Source organism: Hyaena hyaena, unplaced genomic scaffold (genome assembly GCF_003009895.1).
Source record: "Hyaena hyaena isolate Hyena2069 unplaced genomic scaffold, ASM300989v1 scaffold_342, whole genome shotgun sequence".
Lineage (NCBI taxonomy): Eukaryota > Metazoa > Chordata > Mammalia > Carnivora > Hyaenidae > Hyaena > Hyaena hyaena.
In genome coordinates this window covers 1274998-1299531 of record NW_024080974.1, presented here as the reverse complement: position 1 = coordinate 1299531, position 24534 = coordinate 1274998, and the positions used below count along the sequence as shown (strand labels likewise).

The 24534-nt window shown below is 35.6% G+C and overlaps 1 protein-coding gene across 1 annotated transcript in view; it reads left to right on the top strand.

Annotated features, from left to right (window-relative positions):
- Positions 1-24534, top strand: part of SEC23A (SEC23 homolog A, COPII coat complex component) — a 60529-nt gene that overhangs the window by 17836 nt on the left and 18159 nt on the right. Inside the window, exons 9-16 of the mRNA XM_039249560.1 lie at positions 407-522; positions 5479-5602; positions 8325-8405; positions 9498-9587; positions 10781-10887; positions 13402-13555; positions 20510-20587; positions 23822-23983. Of these exons, the coding sequence (XP_039105491.1) occupies positions 407-522; positions 5479-5602; positions 8325-8405; positions 9498-9587; positions 10781-10887; positions 13402-13555; positions 20510-20587; positions 23822-23983 (912 nt within the window). The remainder of the gene's footprint in view (positions 1-406; positions 523-5478; positions 5603-8324; positions 8406-9497; positions 9588-10780; positions 10888-13401; positions 13556-20509; positions 20588-23821; positions 23984-24534) is intronic.

Genomic DNA, 24534 nt, shown 5'->3' with positions numbered 1-24534 from the left:
GTGTTTCATATTTGTTTATCTTACAGCTTTTGTTACTATTTTTCTGTATTTTGGTGGTTTTGTTACCTGGGTATAGACTTAGACAGGAAAGAGTTCTGTGTTCCTTTTCTACTATGTTTATGTATTAGTAGCAAGATGTTTGTTATACCTTTTCTCCAAGTTTAGCTTAATTTAGGTGTTTATTAAAAAGAATGCCTTAAAATGTGGAAGTGTCAGACTTCTAGAAGTTCCTGTATTACTTTATGAGGAGTTTTCTATTATAGAAATTAGAACATATCACACTTAAATTATTATGGATTATATTTTTAATATTTTTAGGTCGTTTTGATCTGTTTATGGGAAAAGTCATTTATAGGATGGTTGAGTTTATACATTACTTTGATTTGATTTAAAAAATTTTTTGTAGCATTTTGAAGCATTGGCTAATCGAGCTGCTACGACCGGTCATGTTATTGATATCTATGCCTGTGCGTTAGATCAGACAGGTCTCCTGGAAATGAAATGCTGTCCCAACCTTACTGGGTATGTATTTAAGTTTTTATAGTTTTTAGGATTATAGATTGATAATTACAGTTTACAAATATAAACCAATAATGACAGTTTTGGAAAAACACCCATCATCCTACTACAGCAGGACAACTGTTAACAGTTTTTGATGCTCTTTTCAGTAAAGCACATTTCACATGTTTTCTAAAATTCAGTTATAAGTGCACAAGTTCTGTTTGAAAATTTCATGTTAATATCCTGCAGCCATTGTTTTATTATTGTAGAGTTTTTTGAGCCATAATTCATACACCATAAAATTTACCCATTTAAAGCATACAGTTGAATGTGAGGTTTTTTGGTATGTCCACAGGTTGAGCAACCATCACCAAATTTAGTTTTAGAAGATTTACATTACCCCAAAAAGTAACTGTACCCATTAGCAGTCAATACCCTTTCCTATTTCCTTCTCTCTCTCCCCCTTGCTAAGCCTAGACTTCTAATCTACTTGCCGTTTATAGATTTACCTTTTTTGGATCTTAGGGAGAAACCATTCATCTTTCACCATTAAGTATGGTGTTAGCTGTGGGTTTTTTTTAATTTTTAAAAAAATTTTTAATGTTTATTTTTTATTATTATTTTTTAAATGTTTTTTATTTATTTCTAGGAGAGAGAGAGACAGCGTGAGCAGGGGAGGGTCAGAGAGAGAGAGAGTCACAGACTGAAACAGGCTCCAGGCTCTGAGCTGGCAGTCAGCACAGAGCCCGATGCGGGACTCGAACCCATGAACCGCGAGATCATGACCCAAGTGAAAGTCGGACGCATAACCGACTAAGCCACCCAGGCGTCCTTTTAATGTTTATTTTAGAGAGAGAGAGAGTCACAGACAGACAGACAATGTGAGTTGGTTGGGGACAGAGAGAGAGAGGGAGACACAGAACCCAAAGCAGGCTCCAGGCTCTGAGCTGTCAGCACAGAGCCCAATGCTGTGAGATCATGACCTGAGGAGAAGTTGGATGCTTAACCTACTGAGCCACCCAGGTGTCCCAGATGTGGGTTTTTATAGATACTTTTATCAGGTTGAAGATTTTTCTATCCTTAGTTGAGGTTTTTGTCATAAAAGGGTGTTAGATTTGGTTAAATGCTTTTTCTACATCTAGTGAGGGGATCACATGGTTTTTGTCCTTTTTTCTATTAATATGATGTATTATAGTTTTTTTGTTTGTTAAACCAACCTTGCATTCCTGGGATGAATCTCACTTGTGAATAATTTTTTATATATTGCTGGATTTGATATGTTACTATTTTGTTGAGGATTTTTGCATCTGTCTTTATAAGGGATCTTGATCTATAATTTTTTTGTCCTTCTTGTGATATCTTTGGTATTGGTATCAGGATAATACTGGATTCAAAAAATGAGTTGAAAAGTGTTCCTCTTGCATTGGTAGTCATTACTTTGGAGATAATTTAAATAGGTTTTTAAAAAAACTCAATTAGGGGGGCTCTTGGGTGACTCAGTAGGTTAAGCATCTGACTTTGGCTCAGGTCTTAATCTCACAGTTCTTGAGTTTGAGCCCCACAATGAGCTCTGTGCTGACAGCACGGAGTCTGCTTCAGATCTTCTGTCTCCCTCTCTCTGTCCCGTGTACACTCTTTCTTAAATAAACATTTAAGAAAACTTAATTATGTCAATTCATTTCCCAAGTTTATTTAATTTTATTCATCTAATAAATATTAATGAGCACTTACTATGTATCAAACTATTTAGGATACTGGATATACACAGTGAACCAAACATAAAAGTTTACCCTCGGAGCTTATCCTCCAATACAGGAGTGTTCAGTGTAGTTTTCTGTTGAACATGTTCTCTGTATTGTTCCACTGAAATCTGGTGAGTATAACTGAGGAATTGAATTTAAAATTTAAAATTTTAATTTTAATTGATTTACATTTAAATAAAATAGCCACATGTTGGATGCACAGTTCTAGTGAGAGGAGATGAGACAAGTAAAGTAGATAGTATGTCAGGAGGCAACAAATGTTAGGGAGAATAATAATGCAAAAAATGAGGTTTGCAGTTCTAAATGGGGTGAAGGGAAAGCTTCATTGAAGATGAGGGTTTAGCAAAGGCCTAAGGAAATAAGGCAGTAAGCCATGTGCACAGACAAAAGAAGAGTGTTCCAAACAGAGAGAATATCAGGAGCAAAGCTAAGGACGTACACAGGGCATTTGAGATATAGCAAGGAGGCCAAAGTAGCTGGCATGGGGTGAGTAAGGACAGATTGCGATGGTCTTTTGACTATGATAAGGGCTTTGGATTTCACTTTTTTTTTTTAATGTTTATTTTTTTTAGAGAGAGAATGAAAGAGAGAACACAAGTGGGGAAGGGGCAGAGAGAGGGAGACACAAAATCCAAAGCAGGCTCCAGGCTCCAAGCTGTCAGCACAGAGCCTGACACAGGGCTTGAACCCATGAACCATGAGATCATGACCTGAGCTGAAGTTGAACACTTAACTGACTGAGCCACCCAAGTGCCCCTGTATTTCACTTTGAGTGAGATGGGAAATCATTGGAGCATTTTCAGTAGAGGAGTGATATGATCTGTAATGTTTTAAAAGGATCATCTGAATCCATTCACCTTCAGTGGAGTATAGGAATACAGGAATACCAAGTGGTGGCTGAGAAGTGGTTGGATTTTGGATATATTTAGAAGTAGAAGATTTGCTGATAGAATGGATGTGGGTTTTGGGAAAACTAAAAACTAAAGAAGTTTACTGGAAGGATTGAGTTGCCTTTTATTGAAATGGGTAAGACTGTGTAAACAAGAGTACTTGGGGAGAAAATTGAGAGTTCAGTTCTGAACATGTTTGGTTAAGATGCCAGTTGATATCCCTGAGGAGGTGTTGGATGTTACAGCATAGAATACAGAAGCTGGATCTGAGCTGGAGATACAAACATGGGAGTTGTCAGAATATGGGTGTTCTTTTTTTTTTTTTTAATGCTTATTTATTTTGAGAGAGAGAAAGTATGAGCGGGTGAGGGGCAGAGAGACAGGGAGAGAGAGAATCTCAAGCGGGCTCCATGCTGTCAACACAGAGTCAAACATGGGGCTTGATTCCATGAAGTGAGATTGTGACCTGAGTGGAAATCAAGAGTTGGATGGTTAACCAACTGATTCACCAGGCATCCCACTGTCATTTTTTAATTGCAGTAAAAATGGATGATATTATAAGATTTAGCAATCTAACAGCAGTCCAAGTTGACTTAGAGTGATCTAGAAAGAGAACAGAAAGAGGGGATTGGAAACGGCTGGTATAGATTACAAGTTCTCAAACTTTCACATATGCAGATCATCTTGTTAAAGTACAGATTCTGGATTTGCTGTGCATAGAATGGGACTAAAATTCTCCTTTTCGAACAAGATCTTTGTCGACGCTAATGTTGCTAGACCAAGGGTCACACAGAGTAGTAAGGTTATCGACAGCTCTTCATGGAGGTTTGCTGTAAAAAGGAACAGGGAAGTAGGGTAGTGTGAGTCGTCTTTAATGCATCTACATATGCATCATCAGGTATTGTGATAACATAAATCATCATAGATGATGTTTATAAAAGTAGAAAATCTGAAAGAACGTATGTACTAACTGCTGGAATTAATATGTTGTCAGGACTTCTAGATCAAGGTCAGTGTACAAAATTCAACTATATTTTTGTATACCAGTGACAAATACAGAGAAAACAGCATTTTAAAAGATATATAATGTATAATAGCATCAGAGATAACATAAATCAAGAGTTTCACAGGATCAAAAATAAAATTACCACTAATTAATTAATTAAGTCATATCAGTTTTATTCTTTTGCCTATTTTAATTTTTATTTTACTTTATTGTTTAAAAGCTACTTAAAATATTTTTAAAATATCTGTAAATATTTGTATGCATATGAGTTTATAGGTGTATATATCTTCTTTTTGTAGGAATAGGAGAAAATTCTACGTATCTATCCACTTTGCATTTCCGTTACATTCTAGAAAGTGGTGTATAGTAGTGTATTACCTCATTGTGTGGATGTACCTTATTTTATTCAACTATTCTCTAATAGATGGTCATCTGGATTGTTTCCAGCCTTTTATAACTAATAATAGTGAATACCCTAGTGCATATATTTTGCTTTTTGTTTTTGTTTTGCCAGAATATTTTTGGGATAGATTCCTAACAGTGGGTTGGCTAGATTAAAGAGAAAACACATGTGTAATATTATTAGATTTTGGTAAATTCCCCTGTGTTGAGGTGTATCCTTTTGCATTCCCATTAGCAGTGTATGAGAGTAACTGTGTTTCCACAGCCTCACCAACAGAATATGGAATCAGACTGTGATTTTTGCTGATCTATTAGAGAAAAAATGGTATCTCAGAACTGTTTTCATTTGACAATTAATGTTTATTAAAACTTAAAAAAATTAGAATAGGTTACTGAAAAAATTTGAACAGTACATAAGTGCTTAAAGTGAAAATGATCCCACAGTATCCTCTTATTCTCATTCACTGGGTTTGATCCTGTTACGTTTGATGTGACTGATACACACAGACAATATATGCATATATATACATATACAGGTATATGTTTGTTTTCAAGAATGAGAATGTGTGCAGGAGAGCCGGGTGGCTGGGATGGGAGAGACATATTTGCTACTGTGTACCATTTTGTACCTTTTGAATTTTTGTAATGTGTGGATGTATTACCTATTTATAAAAGAATTTTAATAAATTACTGAGGCAAGTGTTCGGGGCACTCAGATACCCTCAGGATTGAGTTTATTTATAGGGTGAAGATAGTCTCATATATTTGAATTCTTAAAATTAATGGTAATATGGCTCATTTAGAAAGCATCTTTAACATTTGTTGATAGTATTGAGAGGGAATTTACTTTTCTGGTTTTAACACATAGACTCAGTACTTGTGTCACATATATTATTTTTTTGTTCTTTCCATGCAGAGGATACATGGTAATGGGTGACTCTTTCAACACTTCCTTATTCAAGCAGACGTTTCAAAGAGTTTTTACCAAAGATATGCATGGACAGTTTAAAATGGGCTTTGGTGGTACATTAGAAATAAAGGTAAGAGTCAAAACTTGACATGTGTGGTATGTTATCAAAAGAAATTTGTAGGCTTGACCATAATTTAAAAATATCATTAATCAAATTTAGGGGAGCCTGGGTGGCTCAGTTGGTTAAGTGTCTGACTTCGGCTCAGGTCATTATCTCATGGTTTGTGGGTTCAAGCCCCACATTGGGCTCCGGGCTCTGTGCTGAAAGCTCAGAGCCTGGAGCCTGCTTTGGATTCTGTTTCCCTCTCCCTCTGCCCCTCCCTCACTCACACTCTGTCTCTTTCTCTCAAAAAATAAACATTAGAAAAATGTAAAATAAATATCATGAATCAAATTCAACATATGCTTTAAAAGTAGAGATTTTGTTTACCAGAAAAATGTATCATCATTAAATGTACATGATGTTTCACTTGAGCATTTACAAATAATTGTTGGAAAAGAAGATACTATATAGGTAAAATTTCCTTTAACTATTTTTTCTTTATATAGAGTTTAACTTTTTAAAGCGTACTTTGTCTTTTTTAGTGCTGTTTTTTTAATTTTAGGAATTAGTATCTAACTGAAGAGAAACCTATTCTCTTCTATTTGGATAATCAGTAATTGTTTTATGGTTGATAGGTTGATATTCACTTCTTTTTTGTTGTTTGTTTGTTTGTTTGTTTTTTGAGAGAAAGTGTGGGCAGGGGAGGGGCAGATACAGAGGGAGACAGAGAATGCTCAATTGAGACAAGATGTTCAATCCTACAACCATGAAATCACGACCTGAGCCTAAGTCAAGTTTCAGATGCTCAACCAACTGAGTCACCCAGGTGCCCCGATATTATTCACTTCAAATTTGGATTAAAAAACCCAAAAGCTTAAGGGAGCGGGACAAAAACATAAGAGACTCTTAAATATGGAGAATAAACAGAGGGTTGCTGGCGGGGTTGTGGGAAGGGGGATGGGCTAAATGGGTAAAGGGCATTATGGAATCTACTCCTGAAATCATTGTTGCATTGTTAACTAACTTGGATGTAAATTTAAAAAATAATAATTAAGTAATAATTAAAAATAAATAAAAATAGGTTCATGGAAAAAAAAGCCCAGAAGTTTAGTGTTATAAAAGTATATTAGAAAATCCTTGATTTTGAACTTCCATTAAATATTTCTTGTTAATCTTTTTATTTTATTGAATGCTATATCTCTAGCATTAAGCAAGGAAATTATAAGGATCTCAAGGGATATATAAGGCACAGGTCTTCTTAAAAAGAAACTTAAATCTTGGGGAGCCTGGCTAGCTCAGTCAGTGGAGCATGTAACTCTTGATCTCAGGGTTGTGAGTTCAAGTCCCACATTGGGTGGGAAGCCTACTTTAAAAAAAAAAAGAGAGAGAGAAACTTAGTCTTGATAGAAAGGTAAGATTAACACTTGTGATAGAATGAAATAACAGTAGATTATAAAAGTTCTATAAAGGTTTAGGAAAGAAAAATGAATACATGCAGGATACAATTTATTATTGGTGATAAATGGTTTCATAGTGACTTACAGTGGTTTTGAAAGATGGCAGAATTTAAGTTCTTTGAGAACATATTTTAGTTAGGATCCCATATGAAGAGAGGTAAAGAAGTGAGAATCAGCATGGTATATTTGGTAAAATTTCCCAGTGAGAGTGGATAGTTTGTATTGCAATATAAGGGAAATAGCTTTAATTATGGGGTTGGTTATATTTTAGTGATGCATGTCTAGGCAAACTTAAAATGTTAAGTTAATGAATAACAATGTTTCAGGTAAAATTTGTCTGATGATGGTATTCAGTTTGTCAGGAAGAAGAATCTCAAGTAGGAAAACTAAATTAGGCTTTCTAATTTTTTTAGATGGAAACTAGAAATGGCTTAAATTTTGGTGACAGTAGAGATTGGAAAGAAACCAACATTGGTGATGGATTTTCTGCAGTAGGAAAAACAGAAGATAGTGTTTCAGGTTTAGAATTAGGATGTGTTAATTTTGGATATAGTATTATTTTGAATTGAGGGTGAGGTTCCCAAATGGAGACATCCTATGGGCAGCTCAAAATAGAGTATTGAAATTAGGCCAGGGCTAGATTGTAAATTTGGGAGTTATCAACCTAGAAGTGTACACTGATTAATTATTATTTTTTTAATGTATGTTTATTTATTTTGAGAGAGAGAGAGGGAGCATGTGTGCACACACATGCATATGAGCAGAGGAGGGGCAGAGAGAGAGAGGGAGAAATCTAAGCAGGCTGTGCATCAACAGTGCAGAGCCCAATGTGGGGCTTGATCCCACGAACCATGAGATCATTACCTGATCAAGAGCCAAAATCAAGTCGAATGCTCAGCCAACTGAGCTACCAAGGGGCCCCTGATTTCATTATTTTTAACATTAGTTTGTTTTCATTAACTTCTGGGTTATAAATATGGAAGGACATCTTTAATCTTTTTTTTTTTTCTTTTCCTTTTTCTTTTTTTTAGAGCAAGAGAGAGCTTGAGTAGGGGAGAGGGCCAGAGAGAGGAAGGGAGGGAGGGAGAGAGAGAGAGAGAAAGAGAAAAAGAGGGAGAGAGAAAGAAATATTGAGAATCTTAACACTTAATGCAGAGCCCGACAAAGGTGCTTGGTTCCAGGTACCGCAGGATGACTTTATTTGTATGTACTTTGTATGTACTCATAGTTGAATATATGTTTAAACTTATCTTTGAGGACACTGAAGTGTTCACTGTATGCTTATTTTGCAGACCTCAAGGGAAATAAAGATTTCAGGTGCTATTGGACCCTGTGTGTCTCTCAATTCTAAAGGACCTTGTGTGTCTGAAAATGTAAGTTGCCTTTACCCTATAAAGAAAATAGAGTTAATTCGAAGGACAGACCAACAAGAGACCTGGAATGACAGGCCGCAACATTCCTTTTAAATTTGTGTGGGCTAAGTTTTTCAGTAGAATGTGGTTCAGGTTCCATTAGTATACATAGGTTTGTGGTCGATCTTTATGCATACCCTTTTTACATCTACACCTAAATTAAAACCTTTATTCTGTCACCAGTCTTCAATTTTTTATGCCTAAGTTATTCCTTCCCCCTGTGTGCCTAAAAAAACCCGACAACTGTGATTTGGAGATTTGGAGACTTCTGAAAGTCGAATCTGAATTTTTTTTTAGTAGGATTTCCAACAAAATAACCAAATGAGCCAGATTTTAGTTTCATTCCTTTCTTTTTTGTTATCCCATCTAGTGAATACATAATACACTTTAAAATGGTACAATTCTGTAGCTGTAGAGAGGACGGTGGGACAAATAACAAAGTGAGTAATCATCTGTAAAAATGACAGAGTTTAAAAATTAATTTTAAGCAGTGTAATGGTAAAAAGTCTTATCTAAGAAGGTTTTTTGGGAATCAGAGTGCTTAAATTATGGAATTCTGATCTAGAAAACCTATATTCTATATGTGCATGTATTATGTGTTAAATCAGTATCTCTTTACACAGATGAAATAGTTAGAAAGATAGTTGTAATTACTTCATTAAATAGTTTATACTTCTAAGTCTACAATATGAAGAACTTGTATCAATACTTAGAATTTGAATTATTTTATAATTTTATTGTGTAAAAATTACTTGCTTTATTTCATGATACATTTATATGACTTTAAAAATCTTAGACTTTAACATTCATTAAATTAGTTAGAAACCTGAAATTTAGTTTTTCTTACAGTAGATTTTTTCTCCCCTTTTTATCTTGATATATATTATAGTAATACATTGGGGGCACCTGGCTGGCTCAGTCGGTGGAGCGTGCAACTCTTAATCTTGCAGTTGTTGGTTTGAGCCCTGCATTGGGTGTAGAGATTACTTACAAATAAAGTCTTAAAAAATTGTATTTTCTAGCTTTGAAACATACTATGTTTTGTTTTTACAGGAGATAGGAACAGGTGGCACTTGTCAATGGAAGATATGTGGACTCAGTCCCACTACAACCTTAGCTATATATTTTGAGGTTGTCAATCAGGTATGACTTTTTATTTTGAAGTACTCAAATTAGGCCATAAATATTTCATATTTTTTTCTAGTAGTAATTATGACCCAGAGCTTATTCTGTTTTGGAATTTTTGTTTGTCATTTTCTGTTTCTCAAGGCTAAACTCCTTGGTGAGAGGATAAACTACAATAGAAAGAGATGTTAGGGAAACCTGCAAATTCCCAACATTGGACAACCTAACTTTTAGTCTCTGTTTTCTTGTTTGTTTGTTTTTTTTAACATAAAATTGGAGCATAAAAAATTCTTAAAATCTGTTCTAGCTATGCATTTTTGTAATCAGACATCTAGCTCCTCCTGGTTGTCACAAGGCATATAATGATATACGAAACCCCTGTAAGAAAGTTTAATATGACAAAATTCATAGAAAAGGATTGGAAGGTAAAGATATCAGTATTTGAAAATATTTTTTTTCTGGCTACAGGAAGAAGTTATCATATTAAAATATGATATAATGTACAAATAACTGACTTACATATTAATGGTTCTTAGGCATAAAATGGACCACAAAGTATTAATAGTCTGCCTCCTAAGATGTGTACAGGAATTTTTTCTTTAACCATCAAAATTTGTGAGAAAGAGTGGGTCTTACCAAAAAAAAAAAAATCAAGAAAACAAGAATGCCTGTTGTCAAAGGACATGAAGAAAGTTTCTCTTATTGACCACTTGCTATTTCTTTCTGAGGATTATTATTATATCCTATTATAGGATAATGTTTATTAGTGTTTCTCTTTTCATATTAATAGTTTTCTGTTGGTCATCTGTTCATCAGGTGATTATTTTCCTGAAAGTTGTGTTTTCGTCTTTCATGGCGAGGGGCGGAGGACTCGCTTCAATTTTTCTTTATCCAGTTACTATTAGCAAAATTGCCTTACTTATGCCTTCCTGTATCTGTTCGTGTCTTTACGCTTTTCCCTCCACTTTGTTCTTTCATGTCCCTCTGAATTCCATATTACTTGAAACTGATATCCTAGCTGGAGTCACTTCTCTACGCTTCACCATTTTTCCCCTTTCCCAGATCCATTTCTCTTTTATGTGGCTGTTTGGAATGCACTGGAAACAGGCATCCCTCTAGTCAATTTTAGAATGAATTTCATTAATGCTAGGGTAACTATATGATAAGACTGTCATAGATTTTGCTTACTTTTTACTCTTATTTTTACATAGCATAATGCTCCAATTCCTCAAGGAGGACGTGGTGCAATCCAGTTTGTGACTCAGTATCAGCATTCAAGTGGGCAGAGACGCATCCGAGTGACCACCATTGCTAGGAAGTAAGTTGTATTTTTTGAGATTTAATTTACATATCAACTATTCTGGGTCGTGCTTCCCAACTGGGTTTCTGTTTTGAGTAACATCTAAACTAGAAAATGAATTATTTACACCCAATAGCATTTTATTTCTTTCTAATCTAACTTTGCCCGAATATTCATTGTTAAGCACTGTAAAGCAATTTAAAAAACTACTCCTAAGACATGTTCTTCAAAATAATTCCTTTATTTACCATATTCTACTGAGAGGAGGAGAAACACTAATAAACATTATCCTATAATAGGGAATAACAATATGTATATACATACCTGGTGCAGGGCCCAAACCCATGAAACTGCAAGATCATGACCTGAGCTGAAACCAGGAGTTGGATGCTTAACCACTGAGCCACCGAAGTGCCCCTATATATTTTCAGTTTGCACAGAATTTGTGAGGCCATTGTAGAGCTGCATATTATGTGTGTTTTGGTGTTGCTTATGTCATCATGTCTCACCTAAACACCCATCTTTTGAAATCAACTTACCTATTTTCAATAATCAGCACTTATTTTTCTTTATTTAGTAGTAATATGATTTTAGGGGCCTAGGGAAGTGTAATTGTTTAAGTGAGCCATGTGAAAATAAAGGACTCAGGTTCCTGAGATACAGTCAAAAGTTAGCCTATTTTTCGTATAGAAAACAATGTAGATCTGGAAAGTTTGATTTGAAACTAGTTATAAGAATTACAGTGAGGAGGGGATATTGGAAATGAAGAAGACAGATTTTACAATGTGAACAAACTCTTTAAACTTGATTTAAGAGCATAATTTTTCATTTATAGCTAAATAAGATTTAATTAGTAAATTTGCATGTGCTTACTTGTCAATGTAGTTAAAATGTCACCTTTATGTTTCAGATTGAAACGGGAATATCGTGTTCATCTTTGTTGGGAAAATAGTGATTTAGATAATTTTGGTTTTAGTTCTTTGAGTTTTTTAACTTAAAAATTAAAAGGGGTGCCTGGGTGGCTCAGTCGGTTGGGCGTCCAACTTCGGCTCAGGTCATGATCTCACAGCTTGTGGGTTCCCATGTTGGGCTCTGTGCTGACAGCTGAGAGCCTGAGCCTGCTTCAGATTCTGTATCTCCCTTTTTCTCTGACCCTCCCCTGCTCACGCTGTCTCCCTCTGTCTCTCAGAAATAAATAAAACATTTTTAAAAAAACTTAAAAAAAAAGTAAACCATTAGTATAACTAAAATTTGTTTACATTAAAAAATAATTTCAAAATTACTGGATCTTATTTTACCAATTATCATTTTTTTCTGCCTCTTGCTATTTCTCTAGACTGAGATACTTAACAGTTACCAGTCATCTGGAAAATATTAAAAAATTATTGTCTATATGAAAAAATTAAAAATAGAGAAATAAGGGGAGAAGAATTTTTAACACATTACTGCCTAAATTTTGAGGGGATGACTTCTTGCATCTTCGAGTCATGCAAAAGTGGTCTAGCTTTTCAAAAATCTTAAAGTTTTTCCAGACTTGCTTAAAGTGAGGTACTTTAGAATTAGAATCAGCTAAAGTATTACAAAACTCTGTGAAACAGTAAATAAAAACTGTTGCTGGGTCTACCCAGGATCAGTTTGACTGGATTGGATTTACAGAATATGTGAATTTAATAGATTACTGCTATTTTATGCATAATAACAATTTAACCCCTTAGACTAAAATTTTTACTAACTTTTGATAAGTTTTAGTCAGTGTATTTAGCATGGAGGGAAAAGAATACATAGAATGTTTAATTGTATTATTTTTTTCTGTTAACTCAATTAAAGACCAATGAGAAAATAATTTTTGATAATTTTTATTTTACAGTTTCCTAAATGAGAATTATGTAGGTGGGGGGAAAACTTTTAATTTTGTTGTATTTCTATTTTTCTGCCTTTAAAAAATTGAAGAAATACAATTTTCTTTTTTTTTTTTAAGTTTTATTTATTTTGAGATAGAGAAAGCAATTGGGAGAGGGGCAGAGAGAGAAAGGGAGAGAGAATCCCAAGTGGGCTCTGTACTGGCAGTGCAGAGCCCATTGCAGGGCATGAACCCACAAACCAGGAGATCATGACCTGCGCCAAAGTCAGAGGCTTAACTGACCAAGCTACCCAGGCACCCCGAAGGAAGAAAACATAAAGTCTTATATAGAGACTTGTATATCTATGTGCACATGTGCACATGCACACACATACCTGTGCTGTTTTCTTACTTGTAAAAATCTTAATGTTTTAAAGAATGTGTTAGGAGATCTGTCTTTATAATTACTTTAGAGGATTTTATTAGGTTTGGATATATTTTTCTGAAAAATAATGCTCCATTGAAACTGCTATTAGTAATATTAAAAGTGTTAATTTTCCAGGTGATGTTGGAATTTTGAAATATTGGAGGAAATTTCTGCATCATTTTAATTTAAATCTGTGTGGTAGTCAACTATGATATTGTGACTATAATAATACAGCACCATTTCTATGCTTTCTTCTTGGCTTCAGCTGGGCGGATGCTCAAACTCAAATCCAAAACATTGCTGCATCTTTTGACCAGGAAGCAGCTGCCATTCTTATGGCCCGGCTGGCAATCTACAGGGCAGAAACCGAGGAAGGACCAGATGTACTTAGATGGCTAGACAGACAGCTCATTCGACTGGTAAGAAGTAAACATTGTGCTTTATTCAGTCTGTATGTTTTTTTTTGTCATAAGTATTTGTTGGTGATAATCTCTTTCAGCATACTTAACACTATAACTGAAAGGCTATATGAGGGATTCTAATTCAAGTTGCTGAGAATGGCAGCTTGAATGAACAATACCTTTCTCTTCTAGTAAGCTAAAATACCTTTTGTCTTTAAAATGAAAGAGTGACAATTATGTAAACTATTCTTTTTCTTGTGGGTTTTTTTGGGGGGGCTGGTATCACACTAGTTCCAAATTTGATTGTAAATTATTGTAACTTTTTTTTTATGCTATTTGCATATTTTTTCTTCATTGCTATGGTTTTAGTTTTCTGTGTTTATTTAAGAGAATTTAATTGGGATATAAAAATTATACACATTTAACATACAAAAATATAGTTAAGTCTTGATTATCTGGATCTATGTTACCAAAGTGTGTGTTAGTAAATTTATCGATAATGATGGTTTATTTGGGTTTTTAACATGGCAGGAACCCATTATTTACAGTATCACCTACAATGCTTAATTAAGTTCTATTTTTTTTAAGTTTTTTTTAAATGTTTATTTATTTTTGAGAGAGAAAGCATAAGCAGGGGAAGGGCAGAGAGAAAGGGGTAGAGCGGATCCGAAGCGGGCTCTGTGCTGACAGCAGTGAGCCCAATGTAGGGCTCGAACTCACAGACCATGAGATTATGACCTGAGCTGAATTTGGACGTGTGACTGACTGTACCACCCAGGTGCCCCAATTAAGTTGTATTCTTTGTTTTGTTTTATTTTTTTTGAAAGAGAGAGGGATAGAGAGCAAACAGGATAGGGAGAGAGAATCCCAAGTATGAGGCTCTATCCTACAAACCATGAGATCATGACCTGAGTTGAGATCAAGAGTCAGATGCTTAAATGACTGAGCCACCCAGGTGTCCCAATTAAGTTTTATTCTTAATGTTCCATTTTTACTCAGCAAACTCTGGGCTGTTATTTAGTCAAACACCCTGCTGAGAACCCTCTCTGCTAAGTTATCAGATTTCTATTTGTAGCAGTAGTTTTTTGTGCTCTTTTTTTAGATTTTCACGTAGGTTTTAAAACCTTCTTGAGTGAATTAGTCTTTGTTTAATAGAATTAGAGGAGCACCTGGGTGGCTCAGTTGGTTAAGCATCTGACTTCAGCTCAGGTCACGTTCTCATAGTTCAAGACTCACATCAGGCTCTGTGCTCACTGTTTGGAGCCTGGAGCCTGTTTCAGATTCTGTGTCTCCCTCTCTCTCTGCCCTTCCCCCTCTTGCGCTCTCTGTCTCTTAAAAATATAAAACATTTTTAAAAAATTAAAAAATAAAATAAAATGAGTATTAAGTAGCGTCATCCAGAACTTTTTTTTTCATTTTATCTTCAAGAGTGTTTTATATTAGCACCTCTCTGTGATGAAAACAGTGTTACAAGATCAGCATGTCTTGTTATAAAAGAGGTAAAACCTCTCATAGAGTCCACCATTGATTGGACCTCATCAGTACAAATACCAACACCGTTCCTCCAAGGTGAACCACTGTTTCTAGATACGAAGACAAAATATTAAATGTATTTTGACCTTTGCTAATTTAGGACAGCAGAAACATTTTCTTGAATTTCACTGTCATTTAGCAGTTTGATATGACATTAGTGAAATATGTTGACTCATCAACCTGAAGAGAGAAGCTTCTATTTTTCAGCCGATTCCACAAACCTCTTCAGCACCATGTGACATGTTATCAGTGCATAAACATGTTGTATTATTTTAAAATGGAGCATTTTCAATTTCTCAGACTGCATCTTGTCCTAGCATTTTACTTTCTGTAATTTTATACGTTGGCGTTATTAGATTTTATTATTAGTTCTGTGACTTTTCCTTTTCTGGATACGTTAATCTGAAATAGCTTGCCTCCTGATCCTTTTCTTTCTTATTTTATTAAGTGGGCTTCATACCCAGTGTTGGGCTTTAACTCACTACACTAAGATTGAGAGTCTCATGCTCTACCTACTGAGCCAGCCAGGTGTTCCCCTTCCTGAGTCTTTCCAGTGAAAGTGACTTTGTTTTAATAAACATTTATTGTTTTGAGAAGAAGGTGTTTGAAGTAATCACCTTTATTTGCCAAAGGGCTGTGATTTATAGGAAAATGCTTTTGCTGTTACACTAGAACTATTTCTGCATTTGTAGGTTATCAAATATGTCATAAAATTTAATAGTACAACTTAGTTATCAATCCACATAAAACCCACTGATAAGTAGCTTTCATTGTAAAGATCGACCTTTTTTGTGTCCTTTGCTACACAAGTGTAGTGAGATGACTCAGAAGATTGTAATTTTTTAGAATTCTTTATGGGCTTATGTCTAGAATCTTTCTTTTCTATCTTACACCTGAACTTCAGAATTTGCTGCATTGTTTAACATGCTTGTAAAACAGAAACACTATTAAAATATAAAACAGAATGGCCTTGTGAAGAACTAAATGAGACAGTTAAACAAAAAGTACAAAATTACCAAAAACCTAACAATATAATTCACATCTATACATTTTGCAGTTTTATAGTGTTACAACAGCAGTACAGGGCTTTTGGTGATAGAGAATAAATGAGTCATGGCATGCTGAAAATTTTCCTCTTATCTTCTGTCACACCAGTATAGCTTTTCTCTTCCATTTTTTTTAAAGGTTTTTTAATAATTCAGTTTTGAGAAAGAGAGAGAGACAGCGTGCAGGTGGGGAAGGTGCAGAGAGAGAGGGATACACAGAATCTGAAGCAGGCTCCAGGCTCTGTGCTGGGCCTAATGTGGGGCTTAAACTCATGAACCGTGAGAGCATGATCTGAGCTAAAGTTAGACGCTCAACCAACTGAGCCACCCAGGCACCCCATCTCTTCCATTTTTTAAAATCATATTTATTTATTTTGAGAGAGAGAGAGCACGTGTGAGCAGGGGAGGAGCAGAGAGAGAGAGGGAGAGAGAATTCCAAGCAGGCTCCACATGAATTCTGATGCAGCGCTTCATCTTACAACCATGAGAACATGACTAGCGCTGAAATCAAGAGTCGGATGCTTAAATGACTGAGCCACCCAGGCACCCCTAACTTGTCTCTTCCTATAATTGAGTTGGCAGATGTGTGTAAGAGGAGATTGGTGGAGGTAATTTGGGAGGGAGAGGCTGACGCTATCAGACTTTCAGTCTGCTTTCTGGGCAAAATAGCTTTTAACAGTTACTGGTGGCCTCCCTTGTCTTATATCAGAAACTGAGAATGGAGTTCTCTAAGTGAGCCTAGTCCTACTGCATACTGCCACCTGGGACTGAAAGATAGCTAGAAGAAATTGCTCATAGGATAATTTAGAAAACTGTCCATCTCTGTGGCTGGCATTTTATGGTATGCAGAGTTCAAGCACTAATTTTTAAAAAATCACAGTCTCTTATGAACCCCTAGTGACTAAGAGACTCTCATATATGGTAAAAGTGGTAAGAAGGTGCTCTTTGCATTTTTCTTTGATCGAGTCATATTAGCATACAGTTGAAGTGAAGCTTCAGGTGATGACCAATGAACCTTAGTTACAGAAGCTAAACATTTTTGTACTGATTCCACATTGCTGAAATTTCAGCTGTAGCAATGATAACACAAATAGAGAAAGGGTTAGTAATACCATTTAGCTACTTTTGTAAGTTTTTGCTAATGGAAAAAAATCTATGAAATTATATTAACAAACTTCTTGCCTCAATTTGACATAGTAAATGTAATTGTTTTATTTTCTTCTTGATGACTCTAATTTTAATTAAAAATAAACATCTTTTGGGGTGCCTGGTTGGCTCTGTCAGTTAAATGTTTGACTCTTGATTTCTGCTCAGGTCATGATCTCCCAGTGGGGAGATCTGAGGCTCTGAGCTGGGCACGGAGCCAGCTTAAGATTTTCTCCCTATGTCCTTCTGTCCTTTTCCTGTGTGCAAGCCTGTGCACATACACTCTCTCTCAAAAAACAAACACAAAACCCAAAGCAAACAAAAAACCCCAAGCATCTTTTAAAAAATGTTTTTAATGTTTATTTTTGAGAGAGAGAGACAACGCATATATGGAGGGAGGGCAGAGAGAGAGGGAGACGCAGAATCTGAAGAAGGCTCCAGGCTCTGAGCTGTCAGCACAGAGCCTGACGTGGAGCTTGAACCCGTGAACCATGAGATCATGGACCTGAGCCAAAGTCAGACACTTAGCCGACTGAGCCACCTAGGTGCCCTAAAACCAAACATCTTTTTAAAGACTATTTTGTAGATAATTGGGCAATATATGGCCAGATTGGTACTGTACCACATTTGCTTCTGACACTTTTAGTGTAAGCTCTTGCTCCCCTTGGTCAGAGAATCACTTAAAACACTGGTATCAGCGTATAATTCATCATATCTATCCTTAGTCTTGTTTGAGCACATCTTATTTGTGCCCAGCCTCATGTATCTGTTTCTTACCTTTTTTGTTGTTGTTCCTTACTTTTTTGACTCCTGACCTTTTCTATTGAGTGACATCCTTTTACAACTTAAACTTGATATTTGATTTTTTTTTTCCATCTTAGACTTTTGTTTTACCATTAACCAGTAATTGTATTTTCCCTATAGTTGTGCTGCTAGCTACATTGGATAAACAGTTCATCTGATTAGACTTGGCCCAGGAAATCTCTCTTGTTTAAGACTCTTGGGGCTTTCCTAGTAAATCCTAACCCAGCCAGATTTTTTCTTGTTGACATCAGTGGGACAAGACACTTTAGTTGTGTTGTTTTTAAAGATGATCACATTTGTCAGTACCATTTTCTTATAGAGATTAGGTTTTGACCATTAGGGCCCTTTTATTTGTTTGCCTTTATGCATAAATAATTAGTGAGTTACAGACAACTAAATTTCTTGCAAGTGTTATTTTCCTCAAGCAGACTATATTACTGTTGCTTAATCTGCCCAGTTTTATTAACTGTTGAATATCTCAGACCATGAATCTTTGATATTCTTCCTTTAGGCTTCAATCTTTTTTTCCATCTATATTTGTATTTTGGTTAGGTTGTATATAAGGACTGCTCCTCGTGATTCCAGTAATTAGTGCTAGGGCACTTGACAAGCGTTCAAAAAAATTTTGAGAGGTAACTCAAAGATTAGGAATGTATATATGTATATATTATGCAAATTTTATATTGTTATCTGTAGTATAACCTATACCACTTTACCCTATACATATATACTTATAATCTATACATACTTTATTTATGTTGTATGTATAGCATATACTTTAGGCTATATTTATCAGTAAATAGGTCAATACATATTTAACCCGGAGGCAGAAGGAGGTTTAATATGGAATTAAAAGCAGGAACCATTAAATAAAAATATTAAAAGGTTTATTATGTTAAAATGAGACAAAATCTGTGTGGTAAAAATACCATTAGCAGAATTTAATGCCATCTTTTATGTATGATTTATGTGTATGACATATTCTTATACATTTGACAGAATGTTGAAATTTTCATATATATACTCTAACAAATCAGTAAGATTTGGGCAAAAAAATGAGCAAAGGTTGTGAACAAGGAATTAGCAAAAAAGGGAATGTAAGTGACCAGTAAACATACGAAAAAATTATCAATCTTATTTATAATCAAAGTTAGAAGATAGAACAAGACAACAATTTTTATTTGTCAAACTGGTAAGAATTAATAAAACGTAGTAACACTTAAGAGTTGGTTAGTATTCAGAGAAACAGACAGCATCATTGTAGGTTTGGAGTATGTATTGTACAACTTTTTTTTTTTTTTAATGTTTTATTTATTTCTAGGAGAGAGAGAGAGAGACAGCATGAGCAGGGGAGGGTCAGAGAGCTGGAGTCACAGACTGAAACAGGCTCCAGGCTCTGAGCTGCCAGTCAGCACAGAGCCCGACGCAGGGCTCGAACCCACGAACTGCAAGATCATGACCTAAGCGAAAGTCGGACGCTTAACCGACTAAGCCACCCAGGCGCCCCTGTATTGTACAACTTTTATAAACATCTATATAACCTTATATTTAGAAGGTAGCTGGTGACCTATATCAAAAACTTAAAAATTGCTTTTTACCTAGAAATTCTACTGCTAAGAATTTATCCTAAAGATAGAACAGGATAAATATAAATGCTAATAGTGAAGGATTCGGTAAGATTTTTATGTTATATATTTTAATGTAATGGAATGCTAATCATCCGTTAAAAGTGAAATAATAGATTATATTTAGTGATATAAAAATGTTCATAATTCAAGCAAAAATTTTAACAAGTATCAAATATGCTCAACTCTGAAAATTAGCCTTTTGAACATCCCCGGTTATCCAAGCATAAAAGTCAACAATGGGCTTCTGGCTGGCTCAGTTGGTAGAGCATGTGACTGTTGACTTAGGGCTGTGAGTTAGAGTTCCATGATGGGCATAGAGTGTACTTAAAAGAAAAAAAAAAAAAGATTTCTTGGGACACCTGGGTGGCTCAATCAGTAAGCATTTGACTTTGGCTCAGGTCATGATCTCATGGTTTGTGAGTTCGAGTCCCGCATCAAGTGAGCTCCAGCCCTGCTTTGGGTGAGCACCGCTTATCTCCCTCTCCCACTCTCTCTCTATCTCTCTGCCCCTCCCTCACTTGTGCTCTCTCTCTCTCAAAAAAAAAAAAAAAAAAAATCCAAACACATGAAGAGGAGCTGTTACTTCATTGGAGCAATATATTGTTTGCTTCTCAAATTCAAATGGATTTCTTCGGTTGTAATCATTTTCTTGATAAGTCTGTAAGTAAGTCTATAAGTAATACTCAAATTTTATCTTATATCAAGTATTTGCTTTCTAAAGAGTAATAACTTTTTAAAAATAGAAAATGTATAGGCAAGAGGGTTGGTTAGCTGTGTGCCAGAGAAAATAATACTAACACATTTTATTTTATTAGTGTCAGAAATTTGGAGAGTATCACAAAGATGATCCAAGTTCCTTCAGATTTTCAGAAACTTTCTCCCTTTACCCACAGGTGAGTAGATAAAAGGTCCATGTTCTTTTCTTAGTGTTCACAGTAGCATTGGGTCTCATTTTTCCTCTTGTATTTTATTACTCATCTTACAGGACCTGTTGTCCTGTAAGATAATAACCGGTTGGGTTATTCTTCTGGTAATGTTACAAGTTTGGGATAGGTAAGAAATTACTATTGTGCTTGAGTAGTCAATGAAAAGTATATAGTATTTTCTTTTTACACCTGCCCTAAGTGTACAGTATTTTTATGATGGCCTTGAAAATATTCATCTACTTGTGGTGAATAGAAATTTACATTGGAATCCTTCTGTGGAGTAGAATTAGGTGTTAGGCAGATTAGCTTTCCATCTGATATAAGGGATCTAATTACAGTAGTACCAAAAGGAAGTAACTTTACCAGTCAGCTAGTCTTACAGAACAATTTGAAGGGGATATACCAGATAAATAGAAAGAAGCTGATTTGATTTATCTTATAGAACTTTTTCCACTGAGGTAGTGAAATCTATCTTATTTTGATAGATAGTGTAAAAAGTCTAGGTTGTTTATATGATGAGGAACATAAATAATATTTATTCACCTGAGTTCTGTGTGCAGGGAACTTTAGGAGAATACAGATAACTGACATGGATCCTCCTTTCAAGGAGCTTTCAGTCTGAGGGGTGACATCTGTAATATGCCTAATGCAGAAGAGAAAGGGAGAGATGCTATGAGAGATATACAAAATTTAAAGGAAATTTAGAGGAATCCTTCCAAGTGAATGTTGTGATACATCTTTATAGAAGAAGGAGCATTTTAGCTTAGCCTGGAATGATGACTATATTGAGACATGGAAATTAAAATTTTTTCCATGAATACTTTGCTTAAACCTTCAACTTTCTTTTCAGAACTACTCTTATTTATTTTATTTTATTTTGAAAATCTTTTATTGATCTGTGATGTAAAAACTTCATGTTATACAGGGAGACTTCCCTAAACCTCTGGTGACAGTTTTGGAGAACTAGCAAAAGGCAGAATCTATTTGTTTTAAAGCAAGCAAGACTGTTTCTGATTTGGGAATCCTTAGGCCTCATATTAGAAGCAGAAACTAGTAGGAAAGAGAATGAAGGCTTTAGCCTAATAAGTATTTGACTGAAAGCCATACACTTGCCTTTCTCTTTTCTCCCAACCCCAAGCCTTTTCTTTTTTGATAGTTGATAGATCTCCCAAGAGATCTGGGCAGCCCGTCTTTTCCCCTCTATAGGAAATAGCAGAGGACCCAGAAATAATTTTTTCTTTGGGGTTTCAAAGCCTGATGCTCTTCTAAAAGGTGCATAGACTACATTTAAAGAAAGAAGGTTTTGGGGTGCCTGGGTGGCTTAGTCAGTTAAGCGTCCGACTTTCGCTTAGGTCATGATCTCGCGGTTCGTGGGTTCGAGCCCCGCGTCGGGCTCTGTGCTGACTGCCAGCTCAGAGCCTGGAGCCTGTTTCAGTCTATGACTCCCTCTCTCTCTGACCCTCCCCTGCTCACACTGTCTCTCTCTCTCTCTCTCCTAGAAATAAATAAAACATTAAAAAAAATTAAAAAAAAAAAAAAGAAAGAAGGTTTTTATTTCTAAAATATTTACCCCCAAATTTACCAATTATACATGCCTATGAGTAAACCAGAATGGCTGAAGTGGTGAGGGACTAAAAAGAGAAAAGGAATGAGAATGTCACTGAGCTGCCTGTGCTGGGAGAGAACCTGGGGCTGAGTCCCAGGCAGGAGCCACGCAGAAGCAATTGGTCCCTGAGGGCTGAAGGAAGTTGGGAGGTAACTTTAAGATGAAAGACAGTTCTTTGGAGAGCTGAATCTGTTGATTGTGTCTGAGACCCTTATTCAGGCCTAACTCTTCCCCTTTTGAGCTCTTTCATATGAGGAGTGGGTGGAAGGAAAGACAAAGGAAAAAGAAAGAATGAAAAAAAGTCTAGAGAATGTTTCTTAGGGATGAGGAAGAACTTAAATATTAAGAACAAGTGAGTATATGTAAGTCCTTTTCTTTCTTTTCTTTTTTTGTCAATGCTGACCCTTCCCAGTACAACTTTTGGGAGCCCTCCAAAAAGTAGAAAATCTGTTAATCTATTTTTATACTCTCTTGGAGTCTTTTTTTGTTTTTAATTTTTTAATGCTTATTTATTTTTGAGCGAGAGAGAGACAGAACATGAGCATGCGGGGGGAAGGGAGAGAGGGAGACAGAATCCAAAGCAGGCTCCAGGCTCTAAGTTGTCAGCACAGAGCCTGAGGCGGGGCTCGAACTCATGCATAGTGAGATCATGATCTGAGCCAAAGTCCGATGCTTAACCAACTAAGCTACCCAGGCGCCCCTGTTCTCTTGGAGTCTTTTGATGGTGGTAAGGAATAGTAATAAAAAAGTTCAGAGTTGTGGCCAAAAACATGAGGAATAAAAATAAAGGATGCTGATAATGCACCATGTAGTATCAGCCTTAAATCTGATAGAATAACTTAGATCTGAGCAAGGAGTTTCTGTTCTTACTTTTGTTTTCCTTTTGAGTCACCTCTTTTGGTTTAAATTTTTATTGTTATTGAATTATATATGTGTATATATGTGTGTATACACACACACACACACATATTTTTAATTTACTTATTTTTTGAGAGGGAGAGAATGCACATGTGAGCTGGGGAGAGGGACAGAGGAAGAGAAAGAGAGAATCCCAAGCAGATTCCATGCTGAGCAGGGGCGCCTGAGTGGCTTAGTCGGTTAAGCGTCCAACTTTTGCTTAGGTCATGATCTCGCGGTTCGTGGGTTCGAGCCATGCGTCGGGCTCTGTGCTGACTGGCAGCTCAGAGCCTGGAGCCTGTTTTAGTCTGTGACTACCTCTCTCTCTGACCCTCCCCTGCTCATGCTGTCTCTCTCTCTCTCTCTCCTAGAACTAAATAAAACATTAAAAAAAAAAATTAAAAAAAAAAAAAGTTTCCATGCTGAGCATAGGACACCCTGACCTTGAGATTATGATCTGAGCCAAAATCACGAGTTGGACACTTAACCGACTGAACCACCCAGGCATCCCTTGTTGTTGAATTATCTTTTTAAATAACTGATAAAGATCATAGTAAGATTTTGAGGAATACAATTTAGAATGTTCTTGTTATAATTTGTTTTATTGTGTTAATAGTTATAATCAGATGCTTTTGTAATAGTAAACTCTTGTTGCAGTAAAGTCAATAAAAACTATCTCACATGTTTTTTTCTTGTAGTTTATGTTTCATTTAAGAAGATCTCCTTTCTTACAAGTTTTTAACAATAGTCCTGATGAGAGTTCATATTATCGTCACCATTTTATGCGTCAAGATTTGACCCAGTCCCTCATCATGATTCAGCCTATTCTGTATGCATATTCTTTTAGTGGACCACCAGAGGTAAGAGAGGCAGAAAACAAAAATTGGTTGTGACTGTGATGTATATCATTAAAAAGTGACAACAACTAAGTTTTTCTTGAAATATAGTTACTAAATATAAGAATTTAGTTTAAGAAGTTATGTTACATTATTCATAGATTTACTTTAAAATATTTATGAGTGCTTATTATATGGTAGATTGCACTAGGAAATCACTAAAAATAGAAAAAGTGAGGTGGAAGAAACTTTTAAGATCAATTTATCTAGTTATTTGGTTGATCAAATCCTTTAGGGTTTGTGATTATTCTCATGTCTTTAACAGCATTCAGGGGTAATGATTCTAGAACCCATAGTTTATTCCCGGGTTTAGTGTCTGACAGGACATTCTGTCTGAACAAAGCCTCTTTCTTAAAATTCATTCTCCTGTTGCCTCTTTTGAACATGAGATACAGTTGATTTTAAAGATGTGTATTTTTTTTAGATTGAAATTAAATTTATTTATTTATTTATTTATTTTTACAAATAGTTTATTGTTAAGTTGGTTTCCTTATAACACCCAGTGCTCATCCCCA